Genomic DNA, 27,468 nt, shown 5'->3' with positions numbered 1-27,468 from the left:
CCAATGAACACCAAAAGATCCGCCTCCTAGAAAGCCATTGGTTCAACACAGCAACCACCTTTGGATCTGATTGGTCAGTTTTTATGCCAGTCAGTGTCAAAAGCCCCACCTCCTAGACAGCCATTGGTTGTTCACAGCACCCACATGTGGTTCTGATTGGTCAATTTCTATGCCAGTCAGTGTTTAAAGCTCCGCCTCCTAGACAGCCAATGGTTCTTCACCGCAACCTCCTTTGGTTCTGATTGGTCAGTTCCTAAGCCAGCCAGTGTCAAAAGCCCCATCTCCTAGATAGCCATTGGTTCTTCACAGCAGCCACAGGTGGTCCTGATTGGTCAATTTCTATGCCAGTAAGCGTTAAAAGCTCCGACTCCTAGACAGCCATTTGTTCTTCACTGCAACCACTTTTGGTTCTGATTGGTCAGTTCTTATGCCAGTCAGTGCCAAAATCCCCTCTTCCTAGACAGCCATTGGTCTTCAGAGTACCCACATTTGGTTCTGATTGGTTTGTTCCTATGCCAATCAACACCAAAAGATCCGCCGCCTAGAAAGCCATTGGTTCATCACAGCAACCACCTTTGGTTCTGATTGGTCAGTTCCTATGCCAGTCAGTGTCAAAAGCCCCACCTCCTCGATAGGCATTTGTTCTTCACAGCACCCACATATGGTCCTGATTGGTCAATTTCTATGCCAGTCAGCGTTAAAAGCTCCGCCTCCTAGACAGCCAATGGTTCTTCACTGAAACCACCTTTGGTCTGATTGGTCAGTTCCTATGCCAGTCAGGGTCAAAAGCCCCACCTCCTAGACAGCCATTGGTTCTTCAGAGCACCCACATATGGTCCTGATTGTTCAATTTCAATGCCAGTCAGCGTTAAAAGCTCCGCCTCCTAGACAGCCATTCGTTCTTCATTGCAACCACCTTTGGTTCTGATTGGTCACTTCTTATGCCAGTCAGTGCCAAAATCCCCGCCTCCTAGACAGCCATTGGTCTTCACTGTACCCACATTTGGTTCTGATTGGTTGGTTCCTATGCCAATCAACACCAAAAGATCTGCCGCCTAGAAAGGCATTGGTTCATCACAGCAACCACCTTTGGTTCTGATTGGTCAATTTCTATGCCAGTCAGCATTAAAAGCTCCGCCTCCTAGACAGCCAACGGTTCTTCACTGAAACCACCTTTGGTCTGATTGGTCAGTTCCTATGCCAGTCAGGGTCAAAAGCCTCACCTCCTAGACAGCCATTGCTTCTTCACAGCACCCACGTATGGTCCTAATTGTTCAATTTCTATGCCAGTCAGCGTTAAAAGCTCCGCCTCCTAGACAGCCATTGCTTCTTCACTGCAATCATCTTTGGTTCTGATTGGTCAGTTCTTATGCCAGTCAGTGCCAAAATCTCCGCCTCCTAGACAGCCATTGGTCTTCACAGTACCCCCATTAGGTTCTGATTGGTTGGTTCCTATGCCAATCCACACCAAAAGATCCGCCTCCTAGAAAGCCATTGGTTCATCACTGAAACCACCTTTGGTCTGATTGGTCAGTTCCTATGCCAGTCAGGGTCAAAAGCCCCACCTCCTAGACAGCCATTGATTCTTTACAGCACCCACATGTGGTTCTGATTGGTAAATTTCTATGCCAGTCTGCGTTAGAAGCTCCGCCTCCTAGACAGCCATTGGTTCTTCACTGCAACCACCTTTGGTTCTGATTGGTCAGTTCTTATGCCAGTCAGTGCCAAAATCCCCGCCTCCTAGACAGCCATTGGTCTTCACAGTACCCACATTAGGGTCTGATTGGTTGGTTCCTATGCCAATCAACACCAAAAGATCTGCCTCCTAGAAAGCCATTGGTTCATAACAGCAACCACCTTTGGTTCTGATTGGTCAGTTTTTATGCCAGTCAGTGTCAAAAGCCCCACCTCCTAGACAGCCATTGGTTTTTCACAGTACCCACATGTGGTTCTGATTGGTCAATTTCTATGCCAGTCAGCGTTAAAAGCTCCGCCTCCTAGACAGCCATTGGTTCTTCACTGAAACCACCTTTGGTCTGATTGGTCAGTTCCTATGCCAGTCAAGGTCAAAAGCCCCACCTCCTAGAAAGCAATTGGTTCTTCACTGCAACCACCTTTGGTTCTGATTGGTCAGTTCTTATTCCAGTCAGTGTCAAAAGCCCCACCTCCTAGATAGCCATTGGTTCTTCACAGCACCCACATATGGTCCTGATTGTTCAATTTCTATGCCAGTCAGCGTTAAAGGCTCCGCCTCCTAGACAGCCATTGGTTCTTCACTGCAACCACCTTTGGTTCTGATTGGTCAGTTCTTATTCCAGACCGTGCCAAAATCCCCGCCTTCTAGACAGCCATTGGTCTTCACAGTACCCACATTTGGTTCTGATTGGTTGGTTCCAATGCCAATCAACACCAAAAGATCTGCCTCCTAGAAAGCCATTGGTTCATCACAGCAACCAACTTTGGTTCTGATTGGTCAGTTCCTATGCCAGTCAGTGTCAAAAGCCCCACCTCCTCGATAGCCATTTGTTCTTCACAGCATCCACATATGGTCCTGATTGGTCAATTTCTATGCCAGTCAGCGTTAAAAGCTCCGCCTCCTAGACAGCCAATGGTTCTTCACTGAAACCACCTTTGGTCTGATTGTTCAGTTCCTATGCCAGTCAGGGTCAAAAGCCCCACCTTCTAGACAGCCATTGGTTCTTCACAGCACCCACATATGGTTCTGATTGGTCAATTTCTATGCCAGTCAGCGTTAAAACTTCTGCCTCCTAGACAGCCATTGGTTCTTCACTGCAACCTCCTTTGGTTCTGATTGGTCAGTTCTTATGCGAGTCAGTGCCAAAATACACGCCTTCAAGATAGCCATTGGTCTTCACAGTACCCACATTAGGTACTTTTTTTTATTTTTTATTTTTTATTTTTTTTATTTATTTTTTTATTGCTTAAAGTATTACAAAGGGTATTACATATGTATCCATTTTATCCCCTCGCCCTAGACAGTCCCCTAGCCTCCCCTATCCCCAGTGTCTTATGTCCATTGGTTATGCTTATATGCATGCATACAAGTCCTTTAGTTGATCTCTTACCCCCCTACCTCCTGCCCCCCAACCCTCCCCGGCCTCCTAGACAGCCATTGGTCTTCACAGTACCCTCATTAGGTTCTGATTGGTTGGTTCCTATGCCAATCAACACCAAAAGATCCGCCTCCTAGAAAGCCATTGGTTCATCACTGAAACCACCTTTGGTCTGATTGGTCAGTTCCTATGCCAGTCAGGGTCAAAAGCCCCACCTCCTAGACAGCCATTGGTTCTTCACAGCACCCACATGTGGTTCTGATTGGTCAATTTCTATGCCAGTCAGCGTTAGAAGCTCCGCCTCCTAGACAGCCATTGGTTATTCACTGCAACCACCTTCGGTTCTGATTGGTCAGTTCTTATGACAGTCAGTACCAAAATACACGCCTTCTAGTAGCCATTGGTCTTCACAGTACCCACATTAGGTTATGATTGGTTGGTTCCTATGCCAATCAACACCAAAAGATCCGCCTCCTAGAAAGCCATTGGTTCATCACAGCAACCACCTTTGGTTCTGATTGGTCAGTTTTTATGCCAGTCAGTGTCAAAAGCCCCACCTCCTAGACAGCCATTGGTTTTTCACAGCACCCACATGTGGTTCTGATTGGTCAATTTCTATACCAGTCAGCGTTAAAAGCTCCGCCTCCTATACAGCCATTGGTTCTTCACTGAAACCACCTTTGGTCTGATTGGTCAGTTCCTATGCCAGTCAGGGTCAAAAGCCCCACCTCCTAGACAGCCATTGGTTGTTCACAGCACCCACATGTGGTTCTGGTCAATTTCTATGCCAGTCTGCGTTAAAAGCTCCGCCTCCTAGACAGCCATTGGTTCTTCACTGAAACCACCTTTGGTCTGATTGGTCAGTACCTATGCCAGTCAGTGTCATAAGCCCCACCTCCTAGATAGCCATTGGTTCTTCACAGCACCCACATATGGTCCTGATTGTTCAATTTCTATGCCAGTCAGCGTTAAAAGCTCCGCCTCCTAGACAGCCATTGGTTCTTCACTGCAATCACCTATGGTTCTGATTGGTCAGTTCTTATGCCAGTCAGTGCCAAAATCTCCCCCCCCTAGACAGCCATTGGTCTTCCCAGTACCCACATTAGGTCCTGATTGGTTGGTTCCTATGCCAATCAACACCAAAAGATCCGCTTCCTAGAAAGCCATTGGTTCATCACTGAAACCACCTTTGGTCTGATTGGTCAGTTCCTATGCCAGTCAGGGTCAAAATCCCCACCTCCTAGACAGCCATTGGTTCTTCACAGCACCCACATGTGGTTCTGATTGGTAAATTTCTATGCCAGTCTGCGTTAGAAGCTCCGCCCCCTAGACAGCCATTGGTTCTTCACTGCTACCACCTTTCGTTCTGATTGGTCAGTTCTTATGCCAGTCAGTACCAAAATACACGCCTTCTAGTAGTCATTGGTCTTCACAGTACCCACATTAGGTTCTGATTGGTTGGTTCCTATGCCAATCAACACCAAAAGATATGCCGCCTAGAAAGCCATTGGTTCATCACAGCACCCACCTTTGGTTCTGATTGGTCAGTTTTTATGCCAGTCAGTGTCAAAAGCCCCACCGCCTAGACAGCCATTGGTTTTTCACAGCACCCACATGTGGTTCTGATTGGTCAATTTCAATGCCAGTCAGCGTTAAAAGCTCCGCCTCCTAGACAGCCATTCGTTCTCCACTGCAACCACCTTTGGTTCTGATTGGACAGTTCTTATGCCAGTCAGTGCCAAAATCCCCGCCTACTAGACAGCCATTGGTCTTCACAGTACCCACATTAGGTTCTGATTGGTTGGTTCCTATGCCAATCAACACCAAAAGATCCGCCTCCTAGAAAGCCATTGGTTCATCACTGAAACCACCTTTGGTCTGATTGGTCAGTTCCTATGCCAGTCAGGGTCAAAAGCCCCACCTCCTAGACAGCCATTGGTTCTTCACAGCACCCACATGTGGTTCTGATTGGTAAATTTCTATGCCAGTCTGCGTTAGAAGCTCCGCCTCCTAGACAGCCATTGGTTCTTCACTGCAACCACCTTTCGTTCTGATTGGTCAGTTCTTATGCCTGTCAGTACCAAAATACACGCCTTCTAGTAGCCATTGGTCTTCACAGTACTCACATTAGGTTCTGATTGGTTGGTTCCTATGCCAATCAACACCAAAAGATCCGCCTCCTAGAAAGCCATTGGTTCATCACAGCAACCACCTTTGGTTCTGATTGGTCAGTTTTTATGCCAGTCAGTGTCAAAAGCCCCACCTCCTAGACAGCCATTGGTTTTTCACAGCACCCACATGTGGTTCTGATTGGTCAATTTCTATACCAGTCAGCGTTAAAAGCTCCGCCTCCTAGACAGCCATTGGTTCTTCACTGAAACCACCTTTGGTCTGATTGGTCAGTTCCTATGCCAGTCAGGGTCAAAAGCCCCACTTCCTAGAAAGCAATTGGTTCTTCACTACAACCACCTTTGGTTCTGATTGGTCAGTTCTTATGCCAGTCAGTGCCAAAATCCTCACCATCTAGACAGCCATTGGTCTTCACAGTACCCACATTAGGTTCTGATTGGTTGGTTCCTATGCCAATCAACACCAAAAGACCCGCCTCCTAGAAAGCCATTGGTTCATCACAGCAACCACCTTTGGTTCTGATTGGTCAGTTTTTATGCCAGACAGTGTGAAAAGCTCCGCCTCCTAGACAGCCAATGGTTCTTCACTGAAACCACCTTTGGTCTGATTGGTCAGTTCCTATGCCAGTCAGGGTCAAAAGCCCCACCTCCTAGACAGCCATAGCTTCTTCACCGCACCCACATGTGGTTCTTATTGGTCAATTTCTATGCCAGTCAGCGTTAAAAACTCCGCCTCCTCGACAGCCATTGGTTCTTCACCGCAACCACCTTTGGTTCTGATTGGTCAGTTCCTATGCCAGTCAGTGTCAAAGCCCCACCTCCTAGATAGCCATTGGTTCTTCACAGCACCCACATATGGTTCTGATTGGTTGGTTCCTATGCCAATCGACACCAAAAGATCCGCCTCCTAGAAAGCCATTGGTTCATCACAGCAACCACCTTTGGTTCTGATTGGTCAGTTTTTATGCCAGTCAGTGTCAAAAGCCCCACCTCCTAGACAGCCATTGGTTTTTCACAGCACCCACATGTGGTTCTGATTGGTCAATTTCTATACCAGTCAGCGTTAAAAGCTCCGCCTCCTAGACAGCCATTGGTTCTTCACTGAAACCACCTTTGGTCTGATTGGTCAGTTCCTATGCCAGTCAGGGTCAAAAGCCCCACTTCCTAGAAAGCAATTGGTTCTTCACTACAACCACCTTTGGTTCTGATTGGTCAGTTCTTATGCCAGTCAGTGCCAAAATCCTCACCATCTAGACAGCCATTGGTCTTCACAGTACCCACATTAGGTTCTGATTGGTTGGTTCCTATGCCAATCAACACCAAAAGACCCGCCTCCTAGAAAGCCATTGGTTCATCACAGCAACCACCTTTGGTTCTGATTGGTCAGTTTTTATGCCAGACAGTGTGAAAAGCTCCGCCTCCTAGACAGCCAATGGTTCTTCACTGAAACCACCTTTGGTCTGATTGGTCAGTTCCTATGCCAGTCAGGGTCAAAAGCCCCACCTCCTAGACAGCCATAGCTTCTTCACCGCACCCACATGTGGTTCTTATTGGTCAATTTCTATGCCAGTCAGCGTTAAAAACTCCGCCTCCTCGACAGCCATTGGTTCTTCACCGCAACCACCTTTGGTTCTGATTGGTCAGTTCCTATGCCAGTCAGTGTCAAAGCCCCACCTCCTAGATAGCCATTGGTTCTTCACAGCACCCACATATGGTTCTGATTGGTTGGTTCCTATGCCAATCGACACCAAAAGATCCGCCTCCTAGAAAGCCATTGGTTCATCACAGCAACCACCTTTGGTTCTGATTGGTCAGTTTTTATGCCAGTCAGTGTCAAAAGCCCCACCTCCTAGACAGCCATTGGTTTTTCACAGCACCCACATGTGGTTCTGATTGGTCAATTTCTATGCCAGTCTGCGTTAAAAGCTCCGCCTCCTAGACAGCCATTGGTTCTTCACTGAAACCACCTGTGGTGTGATTGGTCAGTTCCTATGCCAGTCAGGGTCAAAAGCCCCACCTCCTAGACAGCCATTGCTTCTTCACACCACTCACATGTGGTTCTGATTGGTCAGTTCCTATGCCAGTCAGTGTCAAAAGCCCCACCTCCTAGATAGCCATTGATTCTTCACAGCACCCACATATGGTTCTGATTGGTTGGTTCCTATGCCAATCAACACCAAAAGATTCGCCTCCTAGAAAGCCATTGGTTCATCACAGAAACCACCTTTGGTTCTGATTGGTCAGTTTTTATGCCAGTCAGTGTCAAAAGCCCCACCTCCTAGACAGCCATTGGTTTTTCACAGCACCCACATTTGGTTCTGATTGGTCAATTTCTATGCCAGTCAGCGTTAAAAGCTCCGCCTCCTAGACAGCCATTGGTTCTTCACTGAAACCACCTTTGGTGTGATCGGTCAGTTCCTATGCCAGTCAGGGTCAAAAGCCCCACCTCCTAGACAGCCATTGGTTCTTCACTGCAACCACCTTTGGTTCTGATTGGTCAGTTCTTATGCCAGTCAGTGCCAAAATCCTCACCATCTAGACAGCCATTGGTCTTCACAGAAGCCACATTAGGTTCTGATTGGTTGGTTCCTATGCCAATCAACACCAAAGGATCCGCCTCCTAGAAAGCCATTGGTACATCACAGCAACCACCTTTGCTTCTGATTGGTCAGTTTTTATGCCAGTCAGTGTCAAAACTCCGCCTCCTAGACAGCTAATGGTTCTTCACTGAAACCACCTTTGGGGTGATTGGTCAGTTCCTATGCCAGTCAGGGTCAAAAGCCCCACCTCCTAGACAGCCATTGCTTCTTCACAGCACCCACATGTGGTTCTGATTGGTCAGTTCCTATGCCAGTCAGTGTCAAAAGCCCCACCTCCTAGATAGCCATTGGTTCTTCACAGCACCCACATATGGTTCTGATTGGTTGGTTCCTATGCCAATCAACACCAAAAGATCCGCCTCCTAGAAAGCCATTGGTTCATCACAGCAACCACCTTTGGTTCTGATTGGTCAGTTTTTATGCCAGTCAGTGTCAAAAGCCCCACCTCCTAGACAGCCATTGGTTTTTCACAGCACCCACATGTGTTTCTGATTGGTCAATTTCTATGCCAGTCAGCGTTAAAAGCTCCGCCTCCTAGACAGCCATTGGTTCTTCACTGAAACCTCCTTTGGTGTGATTGGTCAGTTCCTATGGCAGTTGGGGTCAAAAGCCCCACCTCCTAGACAGCCATTGGTTCTTCACTGCAACCACCTTTGGTTCTGATTGGTCAGTTCATATGCCAGTCAGTGCCAAAATCCTCACCATCTAGACAGCCATTGGTCCTCACAGTAGCCACATTAGGTTCTGATTGGTTGGTTCCTATGCCAATCAACACCAAAGGATCCGCCTCCTAGAAAGCCATGGGTACATCACAGCAACCACCTTTGCTTCTGATTGGTCAGTTTTTATGCCAGTCAGTGTCAAAAGCTCCGCCTCCTAGACAGCCAATGGTTCTTCACTGAAACCACCTTTGTTCTGATTGGTCAGTTCCTATGCCAGTCAGGGTCAAAAGCCCCACCTCCTAGACAGCCATTGCTTCTTCACAGCACCCACATGTGGTTCTGATTGGTCAATTTCTATGCCAGTCAGCGTTAAAAGCTCCGCCTCCTAGACAGCCATTGGTTCTTCACTGAAACCACCTTTGGTCTGATTGCTCAGTTCCTATGCCAGTACGGGTCAAAAGCCCCACCTCCTACACAGCGATTGGTTCTTCAGAGCACCCACATATGGTCCTGATTGTTCAATTTCAATGCCAGTCAGCGTTAAAAGCTCTGCCTCCTAGACAGCCATTCGTTCTCCACTGCAACCACCTTTGGCTCTGATTGGTCAGTTCTTATGCCAGTCAGTGCCAAAATCCCCGCCTCCAAGACAGCCATTGGTCTTCACTGTACCCACTTTTGGTTCTGATTGGTTCATTCCTATGCCAATCAACACCAAAAGATCTGCCGCCTAGAAAGCCATTGGTTCATCACAGCAACCACCTTTGGTTCTGATTGGTCAATTTTTATGCCAGTCAGCGTTAAAAGCTCCGCCTCCTAGACAGCCAACGGTTCTCCACTGAAACCACCTTTGGTCTGATTGGTCAGTTCCTTTGCCAGTCAGGGTCAAAAGCCCCACCTCCTAGACAGCCATTGCTTCTTCACAGCACCCACATGTGGTTCTGGTCAATTTCTATGCCAGTCAGCGTTAAAAGCTCCGCCTCCTAGACAGCCATTGGTTCTTCACTGAAACCACATTTGGTCTGATTGGTCAGTGCCTATGCCAGTCAGTGTCAAAAGCCCCACCTCCTAGATAGCCATTGGTTCTTCACAGCACCCACATATGGTCCTGATTGTTCAATTTCTATGCCAGTCAGCGTTAAAAGCTCCGCCTCCTAGACAGCCATTGGTTCTTCACTGCAATCACCTTTGGTTCTGATTGGTCAGTTCTTATGCCAGTCAGTGCCAAAATCTCCGCCTCCTAGACAGCCATTGGTCTTCACAGTACCCACATTAGGTTCTGATTGGTTGGTTCCTATGCCAATCAACACCAAAAGATCCGCCTCCTAGAAAGCCATTGGTTCATCACTGAAACCACCTTTCGTCTGATTGGTCAGTTCCTATGCCAGTCAGTGTCAAAAGCCCCACCTCCTAGACAGCCATTGGTTTTTCACAGCACCCACATGTGGTTCTGATTGGTCAATTTCTATACCAGTCAGCGTTAAAAGCTCCGCCTCCTAGACAGCCTTTGGTTCTTCACTGAAACCACCTTTGGTCTGATTGGTCAGTTCCTATGCCAGTCAGGGTCAAAAGCCCCACCTCCTAGAAAGCAATTGGTTCTTCACTGCAACCACCTTTGGTTCTGATTGGTCAGTTCTTATGCCAGTCAGTGTCAAAAGCCCCACCTCCTAGATAGCCATTAGTTCTTCACAGCACCCACATATGGTCCTGATTGTTCAATTTCTATGCCAGTCAGCGTTAAAGGCTCCGCCTCCTAGACAGCCATTGGTTCTTCACTGAAACCACCTTTGGTTCTGATTGGTCAGTTCCTATGCCAGTCAGTGTCAAAAGCGCCACCTCCTAGATAGCCATTGGTTCTTCACAGCACCCACATATGGTTCTGATTGGTTGGTTCCTATGCCAATCAACACCGAAAGATCCGCCTCCTAGAAAGCCATTGGTTCATCACAGCACCCACCTTTGTTTCTGATTGGTCAGTTTTTATGCCAGTCAGTGTCAAAAGCCCCACCTCCTAGCAAGCCATTGGTTCATCACAGCAACCACCTTTGGTTCTGATTGGTCAGTTTTTATGCCAGTCAGTGTCAAAAGCCCCACCTCCTAGACAGCCATTGGTTCTTCCCAGCACCCACATATGGTTCTGATTGGTCAGTTTTTATGCCAGTCAGTGTCAAAAGCTCCGCCTCCTAGATAGCCATTCGTTCTTCATAGCACCCGTATTTGGTTCTGATTGGTTGGTTCCTATGCCACTCAGCATTCCAGGCCTATCTCTGGGCCTGATCAGAGAGGCGGGGCTGAATATCCACCCCCTTAGAGGCCGGGTGAGATAGAAAGTCATGGCTGCTGGCAAATCCCAGAAACAAAGAGGGAGAGAAAGAGCGAGGCAAGTACTGACCAACAGCTGCCACTGAGGCTGCGGATCAGATTCTGCCTCTCGGTCCCCTGCACAGTCAGTGCTGCGTCGCCATGGCAACCCAGTGCTGACTGAGGGACTTCAGGGGTTGGTCGGCCTTCCCTTGTGATGGTAGTTACAACCCTGGGCTTTTATGTATTAGGATGGGAATATGATAATATGTAATAACACAGAATCATAATGTTATGAGGATTAAATTAGATAATGTACATGAAAACTCTGTAACTACAAGGAATGATGGTTTCCTACACCATTAACACATTGTCTAGTAGAAACATCATACCAATGTGTCCATGGTGAGGGAGAAAATATGATTTTATTTTCACAGAGAGTTTCAAACAAAAATCAATGTCTCTATACTTACACTTGTGGATTCAAAATAAATACAGAACTCTCCTATTTCTAGATACAGATTAATTGTAATTGGCTCTTACTCTGCTGTTAATATTCATATCTACATGGTTTATCTGTTTCTTTCATTTTGACTGTTATCATATACAGCTAAAAAAAAACCAACATGTTTTTCTCTTAAAATAAAAATTAATGGGTCATGTAACTAAACTCAGGATATTCTTTTTTTAAAATATATTTTTATTGATTTCTGAGAGGAAGAAAGAGAGATAATCAATGATGACAGAGAATCATTGATCGGCTGCCTCCTGCACACCCCCTACTGGGGATCTAGCCTGCAACCGGGCATGTGCCCTTGACTGGAATTGAACCGGGGAGACTTCAGTCCACAGGCCGACACTCTATCCACTGAGCCAAATCGGGTAGGGCCAGGATATTCTGATAGTAGACATAGCCTGGTAGTATTTCTTTTACTACAAAATTTTGTGCAAATTTAAGACTCTTTCTTAGGTTTACTAGTATATCTGACTTACTGCTACTCCAAATCTCTATTTCTTGCTTTTCTTTTTTTTTTACTAGACAAGGAAACAAAGATGAATTTGACTTACTTTTATTATGATTTTAGTAACTAATGTAGCACTGTAAGTGACTAAATGTTTATTATTTTTTGAAATATATCATAATGATGGTGGGCTCAAACTCCCCTCCACAGAGGCTGGGTAATGTTTTAGTTCTCATGTACATTCTTCGAAATGTAAAGTGTTCTCAATGAGTTGCTCTTCCAGTAATGGGGAAAAAATTGTTTGATGTGAACCTCATTTCTTGCTTTGTTCACTTTCTGCACAAGACTCATATTTATAATACAGCAGAGTGGTTAGAATTGTGGTAAAGAAATGGAATCATCTTGACTCAGTAATGTTCAAACCCAAACCTTGGATTTACCAGCTTTCCACTAACAACACTTTTAAAGCCTATCCTAAGGTCATGTTAAAAAAAATAGCAACAAGTGAAATTCGCCACAATAAGAGCATATACCACAAACGAACTGAACTTTAACATGAAAAGGCTGCTTGTATGTGGGTTTGGGGATGAGGGGTTTCAAAGTTAGAATTATAGAAGGAAAAACATCATTCTAACAAGCCCCATCTGTATTATGAATAAAGGGGGCAACTCTATTGATTCTAAACTAAATTTTGTCATGTGGTATCTCCCCCAACATCAGATACAGAATCATAGGATTGAACTAGATGTGACCTTAGGCAAAATGGACTGTCTCATGTTATAAATGAGAGCATTGAAGCTGAGAGAGGTTAAATGGCTTTCCCAAGATAACATGGTCAAATAATAGCTGAGTTTCAATTTGAAGTTAGGCCTTCTGATATTCACTCCAATACTCTTTTTATTGTACCACACAGTCTCCTTTCATGTACTTCCTTATATTTATAACCAAGTCCTTATTTATTTTAAACAATGGATGAAAATCAAGCTATTAATATTTCCTCCTACTTTACATATACATAAATAGCTCAAGCTATAATGGATCCCTTAGCATAGATTTTAAAAAAAACTTTTCCTATCATCATAATCTTTTGGCCTTATTTGCAAATTTAGGTGCAAGTGTTACAAATCTTGTAGTACATTCTGAAAGCAAATGTGGCATTCATCTCTCTAAAAGAAATTTTAAGATATAGTTCAAGAGTGCTTATATATAACAAATGTGGGCATTGCTCTGCCTTGGACATTTATCACTTTCCTTGTTTATGCTTAAAATGAAAAACATACTAAGGATGAAACTGATAAGATTTTTAAAAATATATATATTTCATTGATTTCAGAGAGGAAGGGAGAGGGAGAGGGAGAGGGAAAGAGAGATAGACATATCAGTGATGAGAGAGGATCATTGATTGGCTGCCTTCTGCACGCCCCCTACTGGGGATCAAGCCCACAACCCCAGGCATGTGCCCTTGACTGGAATTGAACCCAGGACCCTTCAGTCTGCACAGCGACACTCTATCCACTGAGCCATATCAGCTAGGGCAAAACTGATAAGATTTTAAAAGTACTTAACCACTATGGAGTAAACGTACATAGGAATTCATTGATTAACTATATTGCCTTGCTTTAGTCAATGCCACTTATAACATTCTATCATACAAATATTTCAAGATTATTGATCACAACAAGAATTAAATGATATGAAATCTCAGGAGGTCATGAATTTGGACTTGTTTTTATTAAAGCTCGAGCAATTCTTTAACAGGACTGTCGATCACACCCCTAAATGAACTGCCATTTGGAAAATTCATCTGGTTTTCAGTATTTTTCTTATTATAACTTTGAGAGAAAATATTTTTAAACCCAGTTGCCACTCTGTCTTCAGTAGCATACATTCTGCATCCTATGAAATTGGAAAAAAGAAGGAAAACAGTTCTCCAATTCTGTCATTAAACCAGTTTTACAGTTTGGGGGTATAACACAGTGTCCTTCACATAGGTAACATATTGACATGTCTCCTCCACCATTAGGTTTTCTGAGTTCTTACTATGAGCCAGGTACTGTACTAACAACTCTACATGAATTAGTTCACTTAATATTACAGCAAGAATGTTAGAGATGCCCTGACTGGTTTGGCTCAGTGGATAGAGTGTCAGCCTGCGGACTCAAGGGTCCCGGGTTCGATTCCAGTCAAGGGCATGTATCTTGGTTGCGGGCACATCCCCAGTGGGGGTGTGTGTGTGGGGCAGCTGATCGATGTTTCTCTCTCATCAATGTTTCTGGCTCTCTGTCCCTCTCCCTTCCTCTCTGTGGAAGGTCAATAAAATATATATTTTTTAAAAAAGAATGTTAGAGATGAGAAAATTAACAATCAGAAAGGTCAAGTGACTTCAAGGTAATTCAGTGACTCTGATTCCAAAACCTGTATGCTATAATAGTAATAATTATAACGGCGATAGTACCAATAGTTGGAACTTACATAGTGTTACCATGGGACTAGTACTGTTCCAAGTACTTACCATGTGTTTTGACTTACTTGTTCTAATAAACCAATATTTTAGGAACATTTATTATCCCCATTTTTTTCAGATGAAAGATTGAGGCATAGAGAGTTTAAATAACCTTGATCACACTTATATTCCCTGCAGGTTTGTGGACGAATGCTCTTTCTTTAAAATATTTTAGGATACCTTACCTTTGACTTTTGTTTACATTAGGATTCCCAAGGGGAAGATGTTTTGAGACTCCAAGCAATAATAGTACAAAGTAATTGCATGCTAGTAATTTAGTTTTTTAAATCATGATTCAGCATTATCTTCTATGTTTATTGCAAGATATAGTAAAGCCTAACTTTAAGCCATTTATAAAAGTTAATTTTAATAGGTTTGAAAACATTTATATAGGTACTTAACAAACAATATAAAATATCCTATAGTCGCAAAATATTTTTGTGAATGTCATGTGAAAAAATTACTTTTATTGTTCCTCATAAACAAGCTTTATCTGTATATTCTCTTATTGGAACAGGGAACTGCAGTGCTAATAATGCGCCTACCTGCAGGAGCTTCCATCTGGTGTTCAGGTCTTCCAGAATATTGAGGTTATATGGTGACAACTGAATGCCCAATGTGGTGAGTTGACGAGCAAGGTCATTGACGTGGCTTACATTCTCTTTAAGAGGCGCAATTTCTCCTCGAAGTGCCTGTGTGAAACAGTCAAGGGCAAATTGGAAGATGAGAATATTTAAAACAAAGAAACAGACATATGGGAACTATAAGATATTTTATTCTGTTTGGGGTGTAGTATCAGTGATATTAGCCCTATCATAGAGGTAGTATAACAATGAACATTTGTTAATGGGTAAAGAATAATATTTCTTGAATAATTCTTAGATGTCTAATCCTGTGGTGAGCTCTGTCCACATGTAATTTGATTTTATTCCTACATAATAACCCTATGAGGTTAATACTTGGAGAATTCTTATTTTACACAGAGAAAACAAACTTAGAGAGATTAAACCTTGCCCAAGATTCCATGGGTCAAAATTGAGAAACCTGGGATACATACCCAGGTTTGCCTGTCTCCAGAGTGCTTATTATTTTTTAAAAATTTATCTTTATTATTGAAAATATTACAGATGTACCCCTTTCTTCCCCATTGACATCCTCTACCCTGCCAGGCCTTCACCACACTATTATTTTTGTCCATGGGTTATGCATATATGCATATAAATGGTTATTCTTAACTATTATATTATATACCTCTCCAAAGAAGTTCTGGATTGGCAAAGTAATGGGAAAAATATGGTGCTGCTAGATTCTAAAGTCTACTCATCTCACAACTAGATATAGATCTTTTTTTATAATAAAAAGATATACTCAGTCATAAAATATTAAATTCATACTTTGCACCAACTACATAATAAATAGATTCATTTAGAGATTAGGGTATTTTGTCAAGTTTTAAGAATGACTTCCTGGTCTTTTGGTATTTTAGTCCTTGTAGCAATGACTTAAGAAGGCTCCCATGGGGCTTCTCAGCTGTCTCTAAAGCATTAGATTGGGATTCTCTGATGCAATACATCATGACAATCTGTTGAACAGAAGAACACTATGCAGATATGGGGAGGATATTACCATGCGTCATATCTACCCTATTGAGATGACATTTATGGATCTTTAACATGATGTATGATGTCCAAATGTTCCAATGAGCAATTTCTAACGGACAAATTCCCTTACTTAGGAGAACAATTTGTGTAATATAATGTCTGTGCACAAGGATAGCATCATTTACTTGGCTATAGTGCTGTTTTAACTTGCTTGATCTGGGCATGTGTTATTTCTCTGTTTCCCTATGTTGATAAAAGACATTGTTTACACTCACCTCATCTATAACCCTCCAGTTCATTGCCATTGCAAATGGAAGAAGCCCGTATGTAATTCTAAATAAGAATGTAATTATCCTCTCAAATCTACCTGAATATCTCACCACTAAAATGTGGTACTGTGTAGAGTATAAGATTCTTATATAGTTCTTAGAAAACACAAGATACTGTGCTAATCTCTCTGCTGAACTCATAGTTTCTTTTAAAGTGGTCATTAAAAATATTAAAAGATCATGGGGTTTCTTTTGAGAAATACTCTGGAATTAGTGGTGATTGTGGCACAACCTTGTGAATATGCTAAACACTGCTGAATATTACACTTTAAAAGGGTGAATTTTATGGTATGTGAATTACATATCCATAAAAATTAAAACAAAGAAAAACAAAAGACACACTTCTGACTGAACGCATACATACAACAATTCTATGTGATGTATGCATCTTTATTCAACTTCATGTCAGTGGAATGTCATAGGAATCAGTCTAAAACTAAAAGTTTTTATAGGGATTGATAGTAAATATTACTTTATTTCCTTATAAGTGAATGATGCATAATAATTTTGTTTTGCATAATATAAATATTGGAAAACAGATTTCTTAAATGACAATGGAGAAACCTAGATAAGGACAACCATTACAAAATGGAAGCAATCTCTTCTGGATAATAACGTGTTGGTAGTAACCACTAATAAATATCATATGAGTGGAAATAGTAAGTGGGAAACCAGGCATAATCTGACAATGCTGCAGATTAAACCTCTATGCTAATCACCTGCCTTCACTAGTGTGGCTCTCAGCCATTAAATTGAGTATCCATCTTAGTTAAATCATATCTAGATTTCAGCTCTCTTTGGATTACATAATCTACATGTTCAAATGTCTCTTTTTAGAACACTAGAAGTCTGATGCACGAAATTTGTGCAATAGTAGGCCTTCTTTCCCCCGGATGCCGGCAATGGCTTCCCTCCATCTGCCAGCAGGCACTCAGGACCCGGCCTTCCCTCACAGTCCCAGCTTTGTCTGGAAGGTCATCTAGAAGGACGTCTGGAAGGATGTCTGGTCAAACTAGCATATTACTCTTTTATTATTATAGATTTTGATTTTCACTTTCTGCCCCAAAGTCCTGGGCACATATTTTAATCCTACATCAATGCTTTGGAGCAGTGGTTCTCAACCTTCCTAATGCTGCGACCCTTTAATATAGTTCCTCAGGTTGTGGTGACCCCCAATTTCATTGTTACAAATTGAACATAATTAAAGCATAGTGATTAATCACAAAACAATATGTAATTATACATGTGTTTTCCGATGGTCTTAGGTGACCCCTTTGAAAGGGTCATTCGACCCCCAAAGGGATCGAGACCCACAGGTTGAGATCCGCTGCTTTGGAGGATGAAAGGGATTAAAAAACAAGTTCCAGCAATCATAATTAATCACAACACTCACTTTCCCTTCCCCTCTCCTCCCCTCCTCCGCCTCCTCCTTCTTATTCCTCTCTCTCTCTCTGTCTCTGTACACCCCTACCCCTCACTATCATAGGATCTTATGGCTTCATTTTCATACTCATACTAAAGGCCCAGTGCATGACATTTGTGTACTGGAGGGGGGATCCCTCAGCCTGGCCTGTGCCCTCTTGAAGTCCAGGGAGCAGGCCTAAGCCAGCAGGTGGACTTCCCCCAAGGGGTCCTTAGCGCTGCCTCGGAGGTGGGAGAAGCTCCGGCCACCACCACTGCACTCACCAGCTCTGAGCCTGGCTTCTGGCTGAGCGGTGCTCCCCCTGTGGGAGCGCACTGACCACCAGGGGGCAGCTCCTGCATTGAGCGTCTTTCCCCTGGTGGTCAGTGTGTGTTATAGTGACTGGTTATTCTGCCATTCAGTCAGTTTGCATATTAGGGTTTTATTATATAGGCTCTAGGAATTATAATAAAAATTCTCTTAACTAATCTCCACTTAAGTCTCACCAGATTAGCCAGAGTCTTTATTCCTCTGTGAAATACACTGTCTGGGGCCTCTATCAACCTCTAAATAGAATGTTAGAAGTATCTGTTAGTATGCATGTTCATCAGCTCTCATTAGCTGTCAGACGTGTTCTCAAATGTGTTTTTGCCAGTTAATGTTGCAATTATATGATTTAAATATTTTTCTAACCAAAGAAATATGTATGAAATGAGTTATTATTTCTATGAAAACCAGGAAAGTTTCTTAAAAATTAAAAGAAGGGCTGTTGAATTGGAGTGGACAATACTGTAAAAAATTGGAAAAATAATCTAAAAATTTTAGAAGGATTCAGCATTTAGAATAATTCTCATGTTTCCTGATGCATTCTGCTTACATTAAAGAAACTGGAAATCAAAAGTTTGCATTATCAGTGCAATTCATGGAGAACTCTAATCAGTGAATCTACACTCAAAGAAAAAAACCGTCACACAATATTAAAACATTGATGGCTATTTTAGGATGGAATAAAATGTTTAAAAAATATGTTTAATGGTTCCCTGATTTAACTGTCTTTTTCAATTAGTGGTTAACACTAGGTCCTAATTGAATTTGAATAAAGAGCATCCTATCTAATAATAGACAAACATGGTAATTGACCATACCTTCGCTACGCTCCCATTGGCTAATCAGCGCAATATGCAAATTAACTGCCAACAAAGATGGCAGCTAATTTGCATACTGCGGGCAGGGCGGGACAGCACCATCCCACCTGCCCTGCCGCCATCCGGGCCTGCTATCTGTGACCCGGGGTGGCGGGCGTCTGTTTGCGACCCGACCCAGGGCAGCTGGGTGGTGCAGCAGTGATTGGCCAGTCCACCTGACCTCATCCGGGCATCCCGTGTGCGACCCGACCTGGGATTGGGCTTCCCTCCATCTGCCAGCAAGCACTCAGGACCCGGGATTTCCTCACAGTCCCAGCTTTGTCTGGAAGGTCATCGAGGGATCGGGCCTGCCATCTGCCACCCGGGGAGCGGGCCTAAGCCAGCAGGTGGTTATCTCCTGAGGGGTCCCAGACTGTGAGAGGGCACAAGTGGGGCTGAGGGACACCCCTCCCCAACCCCCTTCCCTGGCCAGTGCACAAATTTTTGTGCAATGGGCCTCTAGTCTATTATATACTTATAAAAATAATATATTTTTATTGATTTCAGAGAGGGAGAGGGAGAGACATAGAAACATCAATGATGAGAGAGAATCATAAATTAGTTGCCTCCTGCATGCCCCCCCCCTTCAGGGGACTGAGTCCACAACTTAGGCATGTGCCCTGACCAGGAATTGAACCGTGAACTCCTGGTTCGTAGGTTGACACTCAACCACTGAGCCACACCGGCTGGGCTAAACTTTTACTGCTACTGTTTTACTGACATTACTACTGCTACTATGATTAATTAAGGATACCCCCCCATAGGTCTAGTTGAATTTGAATGCCTAAATTTATGTTAAGATAAATAGAGCCTTGGAGAGAAGTTAGTTGATAAAGAGACAACTTGGTGTAAGGTTCAGTTTGGGCAGATATTGTGATGGGCATGAACAGACTGAAGAACTTTAACCAGCAAGAAATCATTGTAAGGTCACTAAATACACAAGGATGGAGGAAAGGAGATAACTGGTATAACTGGTGGCAGAAACAAAAAGAAGATAAAAAAGGGGCAGGAGAGTGTCCAATGCCTAGAAGTGTACATAACAAAAACTAGAGCCCCCTCAACTCTGAATCATAGGACATTCTATATAAAGAGTGAATACAGGTACCATGTCATTTCAATGGGTGTGACTTTGGGTTTGGCTATATTTCAAACCCAAATATAGTGCTGCTAATATTATACAACATAAATTAATATTTAAATTATTAAACACTAAACAAAATGGCAAAACGTATAGTTAACTCTGAGCAATATGATGTGCTATTAAGATACTACCGAAATTTCATTAGATTTTATTCTAGTTTGAAAGCAGTGAGAAAATATCGAAGGGAGCCATTATACTGTGGGTTTTCTTGGAATCACTTAAACATCTGGAATATGTTCTCCATGAAAGAGCAAACTAAGTCTAATTTTATTATGACTAGTTTCAAGCAGGCAGAATTTTCACTTCATTAAATGTTGTCTGATTATAGATATAAAAGTACTGATTTAGAATGATATATTAGTCTGATATGTCAAGTTTTTCTTCTTTTTATGAAATTAAATTGCCTGTCAGGTCTTTGCTTATCGTTATGTAGTTAAAGATTTGTTCAAATGTGGATTTATAATTGTAGTCATTATCCACTTTGCAACAAAAGAAAGGAATGGTCTATTAACAAAGGAAGCAGTTTTGACTAGATATTCAAGGGATAATTCCACAAGGCACAGAAAAAAGTCAATGTGGAGGACTGGAAAGAGTAAGTTGATTCACTTCTATTTTGAGGGCCTCTAATTCCTCTATGAACTAATTCCTCTATTCCACTATGAAGTGAAGGGATCAAAATTCTGCCACCCGGAAGCTGCTTTTTTGGGGATATTTATTTAAGCTGTTTATTAAGAAACAAAAGACTCAGAAAGAACCCTTTTCTGCCCAAGAGATTCAGACAGAGAAACCTGCTACAGGATGGAGAATTTAGGATGTCCCCTTAGCCTAATTTGCATAAAGTATGGTAAAGAAGAGGGTTTCAGGCAGGTGCCTGCTTGATAGATACCCTTGTGTCCTGCTGCTTTTGAGTCTCCTCAACTACCAAGGATTTGCTTGCCAGGTGTGTTCCCCTCTTCCTCAACTACCTGAAAATCACACATTCTCACTTCAGAAATGTAATACTCCATTTCCCCCCTTTTCTCCTTTGTCCAAAAATGTGTCATATATCCAATGTTGCCTCATTGTCTTGGGAATTTTCATGCTTATATGAATTCCCCATGTGCATGTATTAACGTTTGATTTTTCTCTTGTTAATCTGTGTCTGTTAATTTGATGGTTGGCCCAGACAGAAGAACTTAGAAGGTGGGAGGAAAAGTATTAATATTTTTTAGCACCCACAGAAGCAACAGAGTTGGCATAGAATTGATATGTAACCAATATTCATATTATGTAAACAGGAGTTAAGGGTAAGTGGGAACATTTGAATTAGTTGTGATAGAGGCTGTGAGATGGATTTGACCTAAGAAACTAGCAAGGTTGCCAGGCATGTTGAGGGCCCATTTGAGGCCAAGGACTCACATATTTTAGCCGAACCAATCTGACCAATTTTCTCTTTCTCTAGGTATCCCATGCAAACATGGAGAAAACCCTTGGTTCAGGGGTTTTGTCAGGTGGCTGTGGCACAAACACTTAGGAACAAGGGAGTTTAAATTTTAGCTGGAATGTAATTGGAAAACAGACTGTGGAGTCTAAACTGGATTGGAAGAAAATGAAGCAAGATAAGGCTTGGAGATGGATGAAAATAACAGGGGTAAGTGATGGAGGTTCAAGACAATCCAAGAAAGACCATAGCAGGAGTAGCTGTACAAGCAAGCAAGAAGGAGAAGAAACTACAACGCTTGAATTAGCGCTGCCATTTTTGAGTTTATAAATTGTGTGATATATATATCACACACATATCTAGTGCTATATTTATATATCAATGGTGCTACTGAAAGTCTGAAAAATTTCCCTTCTAAGCAATATTAAACATTCTTCCTGAAAACTCAACCTACTAATTTATAAAGGTCCTATTTCACTTACTAGGAATTTGAAATTAGTAGGGTCTGATGATGAAATGTTATTCTAGGGTTATGTGCGCTGTCATTCTAGAGCTATATGCGCTGTGCAGAGAAATTCACATTATGAATGCTACTTAAAAAATGAAGTAGTGACTAACTGCATTTCTCTCTACAATGAAACTTTACTGAACAAATGTTTGTGGACCAAATCCATTGAAAAATAGGCTAAAAAGAGGAGGTACTAGGAAAAGTCCCAGGATTCTTCCCGTTGTAGTAGTGAGAAGCTGAGGGGGAGGAAATGGAAATCATGTCCACAAATACAGGTTTTAATACTGATACTGGGTCTCATATATATGTCTCACAGAAGGCCTTATAGGGTCCAGGTACCCAGGATTTGGGGCAGGTACAACCCAGCTGGGTTTGCAGATTCTGCATTTTTGGATGGTTATATCATCCAGATGAGAGTGAGTGCCCATCACTGGGGCCAAGATGGCCAAAGGCTATATTCGGCTTTGCCCAGAGGATCAGAGACCTACTGGAACCTTTAAAATGCCTGGAAGGGGAGAAATAAGCTGCTCAAATGTGGTTGAACCAATAACAAAGGAATACAAGATAAGATGTAGGCAAGCTTTTCATGTTTCACTGTTGTCTATAATTTTTGGTTCTTTATTCTGGTTGTTTCCCTGCCTGGTGTGGTGCACAGGATGTAAGTTCAGTTTTTGTTTCTGAATACCTCCTGCCTCCTGCTGGGTTTCAGAGAGGCAGAATCTGAGTGCTTTTAAGAGAAGGAGAGTGAGAAAAGCAGGAGGACAGGATCAGATAGGTAAGCAAAGATGCGGCCTCTGCTGGAGACCAGCATCAGCCTGGTCCCATAGGGAGCTCTGGAGCACAAATTATACCATAGTTGGCCTGTTTTGAGACAAGGGGTTTATCCTGTTCTACCTCAGTGTCATTCAGTTTTTGCCACTAGCTGCTCCCTATCAGTCTCAGAGAAGGTGTGGTGTAAATTCCCAGGCAAGGTGGCTTCCTTTTGGCTGTGAAAAGTTTCCTGGAAAAGAGTGCAACTATGAGTCTCTAGCAGCCAACACAGAGTTGCTGGGGGATGAGTGCATTAGTCTAGTCAAGGAATCAGGCTGAGGAACCCAGAGTATCCACTACATAGACTAACTTTATCCATTTCTCCAATCTCCTTTACCCTTAGACTTCAAATGTCAGGTCTTTTTTATCTATCTATCTATCTATCTATCTATCTATCTATCTATCTATCTATCTATCTATTCTTATAGATTTTTATTGATTTCAGAGAGAAAGGGCGAGGGAGAGAGAGATAGGAACATCAATGATGAGAATCATTGATTGGCTGCCTCCTGCATGCCCCCTACTGGGGATTGAGCCCACAACCAAGGCATGTGCCCTTGACTGGAATTGAACTCAGGGCCCTTCAGTCCGAAGGACAACGCTCTATCCACTGAGCCAAACCAGCCAGGGCTGTCAGGTCCTTTTAAAAAATATATATTTTTATTGACCTCAAAGAGGACGGGAGAGGGAGAGAGATAAAAACATCAATGATGAAAGTGATTCATTGATCGGCTGCCTCCTGCACAACCCGACACTGGGGATCGAGCCCCCAACCTGGGCATGTGCCCTGACTGAGAATAGAACCGTGACCTCCTGGTTCATAGGTCAATATTCAGCCACTGAGCCACACCGGCCAGGCAGATACTTTTATTTTTTCTTGCAAGAGGCTTATCTTATTACTGTCATTATGGGGCTATCACAGATTTTCCACAAACCTGAGATATACCATTCTTGCCATAAGATCAAGTTCTTGATTTCTGCCAAATACTGAGGGATTTTTATGTGGAGTTAAGACCCAGGGTGTAGTTTGCAGATTGAATGAGTACATCAATTTGCCTTTAGTGTCACTTTTTGCCTCTGGTGGAGACATTCTCGACAATAAATTATGCCATTGAAACATGTACTATTTTTAAATAGAGATGCGGCTGCATTCCATTCCAGCATCAGTTTTTATGGTGAGAGCCTGAAGGCAAAATATTATGCTGTTTCTTTCCATTGTCTTCCTTGCATTCAGATTTCAAGGCAATTCTTGTACAGTTTCATATTTGGGCATGATCACTTTTGACGAGCAAAGTGAATAAGGACATAAATAATGAAACCGATTCAGAACTAATGACCTAGATGTAGCATAATCAGGATGACTTAGAGTAGGTTAAGTAAAAAAATACAACCACCAGATTTTAGGAAAACAATATGAACTTTGAAGGCATGACAAAATTTGGTGCTTTTATTGCCTAAGCAATTACCAGTAATTATATTTTAACTATGGTTTCCCCTCAGAGTCACCACAGTTTCAAATTTATGGCACTAAGAGAATAGCTATTAACTGCAGTATTTTTTCCCATAGAGAATGCTTATGTTTTTATGAAAAATTATCTTGTTTCTTTTTGTATTATTGAAAAAGAATGCACACCCAAACACAAAAACATAAATTATTTAAAAAATTTTTCTATTTACATCCATCATGGTTCTTCATGTTTTAGGACATGGCTTCACTATGAAGCTTATAACCCCAACATTGTTCAAATTAAAGCTGAATTCTAGTTTTACCACACTAAGTGCCCTGCTTCTTTCTTTTCTGTTCACGCTGTTCATTTTGCCTTCCCAAATATAAATTGGAAATGAGGAGAAGGACAGAACTGGACACAAAGGAAAGGCTTTTACTTATAAGAACAAGTTGTACACACATTAGTTACTTTAATTTCCTTGGAAACTTGTTTTATAATCCTAACTCTGACTGCTAATTATTTCCCCTTTAGAGAAAAAAAAGAAGCAAACAATATCCCCCAAAGTAACCCCCCCAAACATTTCAAGCTATTCACAGCTTTCTAATGACACAATTAAAAAGGCAGTTCATGAATGCTTTACAGAGGCTAAATGCAAAATATGCACAATTAAAATAAAAAGGTTCTAACGAGTGTAAATAAATCACTTAAGCAGTCCATGTGTTTAGGCTGTTAAGGAAACAGAAGAAATGCCAATATTTCTTTCTGACAAAATTTAATTATATGTGACAAAAGTTCAAGCAAAATAACAGTTAATGAAATCTGTTTACTTATTTAAGAATAAGTAACAATCCATAAACCACTTAAAACATCAACCACAAGGACATTGATATTCAAATTCAGGAGTTATTTTAGACAGATTAAGTTTTAGATTTCACAGGTTTTTTGAATTTGCAAAAGTTTCTGCAAGTCTGAAATGTTCACGGTCTGTGCCCACATTTGCCACCACCATTGCCCTTGCCTAGGGGGACTGTCTTTCTCTCAATCTTCCCAACCAGACCTCTGTCTAAGGCAGTGGTTCTCCAACAATAGCCTGCATCATAATCATAAACCGTTTGTTTACACAGAGATTTCTGAGTTCCACCCCAGTGTTTTTGATCCAGTAGGTCCAGAATGGGCCTAAGAATTTGATATTTTTTAACAAGAATTTAAAAGATGCTGTGTTCCTAGAACTCAGCAAGCTTTTCCTTCCTTCTTCCTTCCTTCCTTCCTTCCTTCCTTCCTTCCTTCCTTCCTTCCTTCCTTCCTTCCTTCCTTCCTTCCTTCCTTCCTTTCTTTTTCTTTCTTTCTTTCTTTCTTTCTTTCTTTCTTTTCTTTCTTTCTTTCTTTCTTTCTTTCTTTCTTTCTTTCTTTCTTTCTTTCTTTCTTTCTTTCTTGTTTTCTTCCTTCCTTCCTTCCTTCCTTCCTTCCTTCCTTCCTTCCTTCCTTCCTTCCTTCCTTCCTTCCTTCCTTCCTTCCTTCCTTCCTTCCTTTCTTTCTTTCTTTCTTTCTTTCTTTCTTTCTTTCTTTCTTTCTTTCTTTTTATGTTTAAAAAAATGTTAATATTCTTTTATATATTACATTTCTAAAAAATTGAATTTCTTTAAAGAAGTAAAATAAAGCTTCCAAAAACTTGAAAATTGTTTTCCAAAGTTGATTGTATCATTCTACACTAGCCATTTATGGAAGTTCTAGTTGCTTCACATGATTGTCAATACTGTGGTCACTGTTTTTAAATTTATTCTGTTTTAAATGTTAATTTCTTCAATAACTAGTGATGCTGAACATCTAGTCATGTATTTGTTTGCCATCTATGTGTCTTCTTTGGTGAAATGTCAGATCTTTCACCCATTAAAAAATGGGTTGCTTGTTACCTTATTATTTAGTTATAAGAGTCCTTTATATATTCCAAATATGTCTCTTGTCAGATAAATGTTTTGCAGATATTTTTCTCCCAGGCTTTGGCTTGTCTTTTTTTATTTTTGTAGCATCTTTTGAGGAGTGAGTTTTAATTTGTGATGAAGTAAATTTATTGATTTTTTTAAAGTGTCCTTTTTGTGTGCCATTAAGAAATAATTGCCAAACCCAAGTTCATTCAGATCACCAAGCTTATTCTTGATTTAGACCCTTTGTGCATGCTGTTCCCTCAGCCTGGAGTTTTACATTTTTGCTCTCTGCCTCACTGGCTTCTATTCATATACCTCAGATCTCAGTTAATGTGACCGTGAAAGCAAGCCCAACCCTGGCTGCCCAAAGTAAAGCAAGCTCCCCGCTATTTTTCTCACTCTTAGCACCTTATTTTCCTTCTTAGCACTGATCACAATTTATAAGTGCATATCTATTTGCCTACTTGTTAATTCATTGTCTCCATTCCCAAGACCCTAATCTCCATTAAGGCAATTCTACATTATTTTTTTCCCCAGGATATGCCTGCACCAAGTACATGATAATCCCTCAATATATTTTTATTAAAAATAAACACTCAAGAGAATTAGGCATTTTTACATTAATCACTAAAAACTTTAGACCAGCAGCTATCCTCAAATTGCTTCATAAACATAGCTCATTGCCTTTAGGTTCCATATCTAATTTATTTATTTTCTGTTGGGACATGTGCTGATTTTTAAGGTCTCTCTAACCCTCTGAGCAAGAACGTAACATTCCAGCTTTTGGTACCAACTAGAGAGCTTTTTGGTACCAACCAGAGAGTTTTCATGAAAATAGAGCCAGTGGAAGAAAAGGGGGAGTGATCTATTTAAGCAAAATATGTTCTTCTGGTGGTGATACACTTGGTGTAGCCTTCTGGGGGGCATTTTCCGAGACTTAAAAAATATGAAAATATTTATATAGAAAAAGATGACAAGACTAAAATACCAGGGTTTCCATGGAGAGTTGTATAGTGGCCTGGTCAAGAGGACACAGAGGGCTGAAATTCAGCCTGGGTTCCATTACAGAATTGGTGCACTTTGGCTCAGGCTGAGGATCTCTTTGAAGAAAGAGGTACCTTTTTCTCCAGTAGCCAAAGAGGTGTTTGCAGGAATTGGAATTATATGGGGTTGAGATTACAGGTGATCTCTCTCTCTCTCTCTCTCTCTCTCTCTCTCTCTCTCTCTCTCCCTTCACTCTTGGGATTTCCCATTAAAGAAAGACTTCATTTGCAAATATTTTCCATGCATTTCCACTTGTGTAAAAATGGGGAAAGTAACATAGACACATCAGGCCTGTTGTAAAGACAAATGAGAAGGCCAAGTCTATTTTTCCTTCTTTTACTACATCTACAACCAGTTAAGCGCTGTGTCAGGCAACATGGAGAAAAAAAGGTCACATGAGGCCCTAATCAGTCTAGTTCAGTGAGACTCTG

The 27,468-nt window shown here is 41.8% G+C and overlaps 1 protein-coding gene across 5 annotated transcripts in view; it reads right to left on the bottom strand.

Annotated features, from left to right (window-relative positions):
• Nucleotides 1-27,468, bottom strand: part of DMD (dystrophin) — a 2,282,236-nt gene that overhangs the window by 369,587 nt on the left and 1,885,181 nt on the right. For all 5 annotated transcript variants that reach the window (XM_059679269.1, XM_059679268.1, XM_059679270.1 and 2 more), the window contains one exon: nucleotides 14,774-14,920. In XM_059679269.1, the coding sequence (XP_059535252.1) occupies nucleotides 14,774-14,920 (147 nt within the window). The remainder of the gene's footprint in view (nucleotides 1-14,773; nucleotides 14,921-27,468) is intronic.

This window comes from Myotis daubentonii, chromosome X (assembly GCF_963259705.1).
Source record: "Myotis daubentonii chromosome X, mMyoDau2.1, whole genome shotgun sequence".
Lineage (NCBI taxonomy): Eukaryota > Metazoa > Chordata > Mammalia > Chiroptera > Vespertilionidae > Myotis > Myotis daubentonii.
The sequence above is the reverse complement of the archived record's forward strand: the minus strand, read 5'-3'. Positions and strand labels throughout refer to the sequence as shown.